Here is a 5,974-nt window from a genome sequence, read left to right on the forward strand (position 1 = left end):
AGGTTGGGGTACAATTATGTGATTACCCAAATTGTTAAATGTGAAAGCAAATCTTGAAATTTTCGAAGGAAGCGTTATATGTATAGTATATACATATAGCAAGCTCCGGACTCGAGGCTCCATGGCTGTTATTTCCATGGCTGTATAGTACGAATGCGGGAACGTCTGTCTGCGAGTAAACACACCAGACTACCAGGGAGATCACACGGTTGCCTTGCCTACTACCGGCCACCTGCCATTTGAAAGTATAGCGCTTTAATATAGCTGGGAGGGAAGTTAATGCGAGAGAAGAAATGCAGGGGCAGACGCGGCAGAGCGAGAGAGAGAGAGAGAGAGAGAGAGAGAGTGTATGACGATCTATCATGTAGCCATCATGGATGATGGGTCTTCGCCTGATAGGCTATAAAGGGAGCTTCAGTTCTAACTTCTATCGTTGTTTCTGCGTTATTTGGAGACATCATGTAACGTGCAAATAATTAGATCGATGGCTTAAGATCACAAGGTAGGGTAGCGCTGATAAATGCTGAGGATCATATACAACTGTTCAGTTGATGTGATGGATCCAGTTCATTTAGGTCTTTAGATAAGCCCTCGTATATACTATAGCCAATAGCCATATCTGCGCGCTCACACACACACACACACACACAGTCTCTCTCTCTCTCTCTCTCTCTCTCTCTCTCTCTGTGTCAACACCAACACACACACGCACTCAGTCTCTCAGTCTCTCTCTGTAATATCCTGCGCCCCATGGACCACAGCTCGGGACTCTCCTCTCTTTTCGACGATTGGAGCTGCAGTGTCGACGAGATTGACGAATGGATCCTTTCCCCCGACCACCCCTTCGTATTTGCCGGTCTCGACGAAATCATGCATGGACCAACTCCTTCAGATCCAGGAGCAGGAATCCATCAGACTGCTTATAGTGACGGCCTCCCGACGTGCGATGGTGGCAGCTATGCTTCGAAGAAGCCGATGGGATACAGCTTGGATGATTTTCTCAGAGCAGGGAAACTACAGGAAAGGATTGACAAATGTACTAGCAATCGGCAGCCTACAACTGATATTGATGATAGTAATAATAATAATCAGACGTATTATGTTACTACTACCGAAGGCCAGAGCCGGCAGCTGAAGGTGAAGCGCCAGCGTAATGTGGTGTCGGAGAGCAAGAGACGGAAGCAGCTGACTCGCCTCTTCTACACACTCCGTTGTCTCCTTCCCGTCGAGATCCCACCTCAGGTAGCTCTCTCTCTCTCTCTCTCTCTCTCTCTCTCTCTCTCTCTCTCTCTCTCTCTCTCTCTCAGAGTCGATTGGGAGTCTTTCCGCGCGCTATTACGACAGACGTCTTATCAAGGCTTCATCAATATCAGCTGAAGTGAAGACAGTGCACCCTGTGCGTGTGTGAATATGTGTGTTACGACAGAAGTAAAAATGAGCAATTCCCTGGATTTCTGTGAAGAGACAGAGACACACACACACAGCCTTTAACTGCATATTGAGCTGCCATCTTGCCACCTTATCAGGCTTACCCTAAGCAGCTCATTTCCGGGGCGAAGGAATCAGGCTTACCCTAAACAGCTCATGCCCGAGTCTTCCTTCTCCTGTTATATGGTTTGGCTTACGGGAAATCATCTTTATATAAAGAGGCACAATTTGCTTTGGAAGTTGAAAGAGATTATAGTACATCAAGACGTTCATGTAAGTAACGTACAAGAATAAGTAATATGTCGAAGTGGAGCATTCCTATAGCCCAACTACAACAAACATGAACTTAAGTTAGAAACACCCTAATCATGTATCTCTAGAAGGTCCTATGAAATTGACAACATGCGAATTTGTGTGGTGTACATAACCTTCCTCAGAGGTAGCATATCTTACTCTTTCTTTTATCTTGGCCATGCGAATTTGTGTGGTGTACATAACCTTTCCTCTGAGGTAGTATATCTTACTCTTTCTTTTATCTTGGCATACCTTGAGAACATGCGAATTTGTGTGGTGTACATAACCTTTCCTTAGAGGTAGAATATCTTACTCTTTCTTTTATCTTGGCATACCAAGCAATGTAGAAACATCCTAATCATGTATGTGTAGAAGGTTTCGTTAAGCTCCCATCCTATGAAATTGAGAAGATGCAAATTTTTGTGGTGTATAAGCTTTCCTCAAAGGTAGCATATCTTACTCTTTCTTTCTATTTTGGCAGAACAATCGATGTTGGGTGATTGATGAGACATGTGCATACATAAGAGATTTACAAAAGGAGCTACAACATCTCAAGTTAAAGAAAGATAGCATATTATTGACAAACAAGTCTAGAAAATTGGATAGAAATGGTTGTCTAGGTGGTGTCAAAAAGGATGATACTAATGATGTGAGGGATGAACAAAGTATGGGTTTGGTGCCACAAAACCTGTATGTAAGAGTAACTTGTGTGGAGCAGAGGGGTGTGAAAATAATTTTGGGGTGCCATGAACGAGGCTCATCTAGATCCTTTTCAACAATACTTAACTTCCTTGAGACCAAAGGCTTTGACATTATGAGTGCCAACCGCTCTCAAGCACAAGATGTTGTGCTCTATGCCATTCATGTAAGTCTCTCTCTATGTAGACAAACTTGGTTATACTAAGCTATTTATTTGTAAAGATATCAAACTAAATAGTGTTATCCTTTTAAGATTTCACATTGTTTTAAGTTTATAGAAAATAAGAAGTTGAGTCTTTTTCAAGGAATAATTCCCTACATAAACAATGTTCCCATTTCCTTGATTTCTAAAGCCATGCAAGCAACTAGAGATTTTACATCTTACATTTTCTCACAATTTAATTTCTAATAAGTGATTTCATTTTCTCATCATCTGACTTCTAATAAGTGGTCATTGCTTCATTTTCAGGCTCGACATTCTAGCTCAATAACACCAAATATTGAAGAGCTTGAAAAAAGCCTCTCCATTGCTATTGCATCAAATCTCTAGCTAATACCTTTAATGGTCCTAATTTACTTACATCATGAAAAAATCCTCCTTTATGTTCTAGCAATTTACTTGTCACATATAGTATTAGGTAGAGAACATCCCTTGTGCTTTAATAAGTAGCCTTTAATGCAACCGATTAGGGAAAATAATACCCCCTTCTTACTCCAAGTGATTGACGTGTAATCTAGAGCTTATCCCAAGATTTTATTCCAAACTTAATTGTTAGAGAGTCTTTTGTTAGAACATTGTTGAGGTACAAAACTCGTAATTCTCTATACTCATAAATAAAATGTGTCTCACATGAAAGTGTTTAGTTTTCATTGACTGGAACTTGTTTTCTCTTGGTTGATAAATTACTACCACCACCTCTTAAATGGAATGATGAACTTTCAGTGGAAAAAATTTCTCTTCATGGATCATTTGTTGTCACCACCTCTAAGTTTGCTCTTACTATTATTGAAAATGTAATATCTTCCTACACATTTTGATTTTGCAACTTGTATGCTTAACCTTTCTTAATTATTTAGATTGAGATGCTCCATATAAAGGCATAAGAAATGTTTCCAAGACAAGTGTGAAAAGATGCAGGATCTAGAGCATGGAAGATGTGGAAGCTATGGAGGTTGGAAGAGAAAGAGTGAGTTCATGAAGACACTGACACGTCTAACTGTTATACAAGTGAATTAGGTTCCAAGATTGAGACTTGGGCTCATAAACACAATCTTGTGTATAAGATTGACAATGACACGGAGACTTTATTGAAGGACAAAAGTACTATGACATTGCATTAGAAAAGAGAGCAAGTACAATGCTTTATAGGAAACTAGACGGTAGCACTTCTCCTATTGTGCATATGGGATTCTAGTCCTGAGCTTTCACTGCTTCTTACAAAGAGACTCAAGTAGGTGTGATTGGAAACATCTCAACACCCCTCCTCAATCACAATCAGAAGTACAAAGCATATAGAGACTTTAGTGAAAGCAAAACTTGCAAAGTGTGGGCACACCATAAACATGGCAAAACACCAGAGGCTGTCACAAAAAAGGCTATGTGTGGGTACCACAAACATGATCATCCAGAAGTTGTAACAAGGGCCTCACAAAGTGTATAGAGGTTGCTACATGAGGATTTTACAAGTTTATGTCCGAAGCATTAGGGCTAGGCGATACAAGGCTAAAATAGCCTATCTGAATAGAAGGATTAATGAGGTTTGTTGTTGTTGTTCTTCTTCTTCTTCTTTTGCTCCATGTTCTTCTTCTTCTTTAACAATAACTAGATAGGCCTTTTGGGACCTCTTTCTGGCGTGGAAAAACTTCTTGGTGTGTTTAGTCCTTTTGCAGAAGTCACAGAAAAGTTGATCCTTTTTTCCTTTGTACCTATTGCCAACATATAATGCTTGTTCATCTCTAGAGATGCTTGGTTCTTCCTTAGTTTATAGCTTCTTTCCCTCCTCTAACAGTGATTCCTAGATATCAACAAGCTCAGGGTTTGGCATATTGATTAGAGTTGTTGATATATTATTATATTCAGGAGACAAACTTTAAAGTAGAACACTAATGCAAACATCTTCTTCCATTTTAATGTTGATTCTTGCAAGCTGGATTAGAAGTCATTCCATGTAATTTAGATATGTGACAAGTGAGGACTTCATTTCAAGCCTGAAAAATTCAGTCAAGAGACCATACTTTGATGACTTAGATTGTGCACCAAAAAAAGTGTCAAGTCTCTTCCATGTATTCTGTGAAGTATCACAGTTATCCACATGGTGGATATAGCTGTCGTCTAGCTCCAGTTTGATAATGGCCTGATACTTATCATCATTATTTTTCCAAGTGACTACAAGGTCCACATCAGGATGCTTCTTTTCTCTTCCAGTGGTAATGGCCCAGAGGCCCTTCTTCATCAGGATGAGTTTGATGCGGGTTTGCCAGGTGTGAAACCCGACTCCTTTGAAGAGAGCTGTTGGAGAGTCTTTTCCCATGTTGGATTTGCAAGGACAGTAGTAGATCAACTCCAAAATTCTCATATTTTATTAGTGAAAGAGCAAATTACAGTGTGTCAAGACACACAAGTAATGACAGTGTGAAAACACACTATGTAAAAGACTATGTCTAAGTTGATGTCGAACTTGAATCTTCTTAATTCAGGGTCATCGATCCTTCTTAAATATTTCTAGGTCCTTCCCCTTCTTGATTTGATGTTGGGAGAGTAGATCAGAGTGGAAATGGGTTGTTCTAGGTGGCAATAGAGAGAAAATGGTGAGATTTTTTAGCTTAGCTAAAAATGGCTACGGAGTCATAGTTAGGGTTTTTGGGGGCAACTTAGTTTTTCTAACATTGTAGGAGCTATACTTGATCATTTTGAAAACTTTTTATATGAAAATGAAGCTTGAATGATGGCCTATCAATGCCCTATGGTGTTGTCAACATCGTGAACTGTAGTGATGGCGGCAGCATTATGAATGAATATGAATGCTCTACAACAAGTTCTGGCTGGCTATGACAGTCACAAGCTTGACTGAAGATAAAGTTTAAAAACTAAAGACTTGAGCTGAATGTGAGCTGGGCAGAGATGACCAAAGGTGAGAAGAGACTGGAGAGGTAGTGCCATGCTTAGCTAAGCTCTGATACCATGTGAAGAGACACGGGATCTAGAGCATGGAAGATGCAGAAGCTATGGAGGTTGGAAGAGAAAGAGTGAGTTCATGAAGACATTGACATGACTAACTATTACACAAGTGAATTAGGTTCCAAGATTGAGACTTGGACAAATAAACAGAATCTTATGTATAAGACTGACAATGACATTGAGACTTTATTGAAGGACAAAAGTACTATGACATTGCATTAGAAAAGAGAGCAAGTACAATGCTTTATAGGAAACTGGATGGTAGCACTTCTCCTACTATGCGTATGGGATTCTAGTCCTGAGTCCTCATTGCTCCTTACAAAGGGACTGAAGTAGGTGTGATTGCAAACATCTCAACAACAAGAAAAAAAAAGG

General features: G+C 39.9%; 1 protein-coding gene across 1 annotated transcript; it reads left to right on the top strand.

Annotated features, from left to right (window-relative positions):
• The first annotated feature begins 476 nt into the window (after positions 1 to 476).
• Positions 477 to 3,316, top strand: LOC148017617 (transcription factor bHLH36-like). The gene is made up of 3 exons (XM_087662831.1): positions 477 to 1,242; positions 2,204 to 2,587; positions 2,891 to 3,316. Exons 1-3 carry the CDS (start codon positions 751 to 753, stop codon positions 2,969 to 2,971), a joined length of 957 nt encoding a protein of 318 aa, XP_087518957.1. The 5' UTR covers positions 477 to 750; the 3' UTR covers positions 2,972 to 3,316.
• The last annotated feature ends 2,658 nt before the right edge of the window (positions 3,317 to 5,974 follow it).

The sequence above is a fragment of the Lygodium microphyllum genome, chromosome 22, assembly GCF_053477565.2.
Source record: "Lygodium microphyllum isolate KBCC chromosome 22, Lygodium_microphyllum_v1.1.10, whole genome shotgun sequence".
In the NCBI taxonomy this organism is placed as follows: domain Eukaryota; kingdom Viridiplantae; phylum Streptophyta; class Polypodiopsida; order Schizaeales; family Lygodiaceae; genus Lygodium; species Lygodium microphyllum.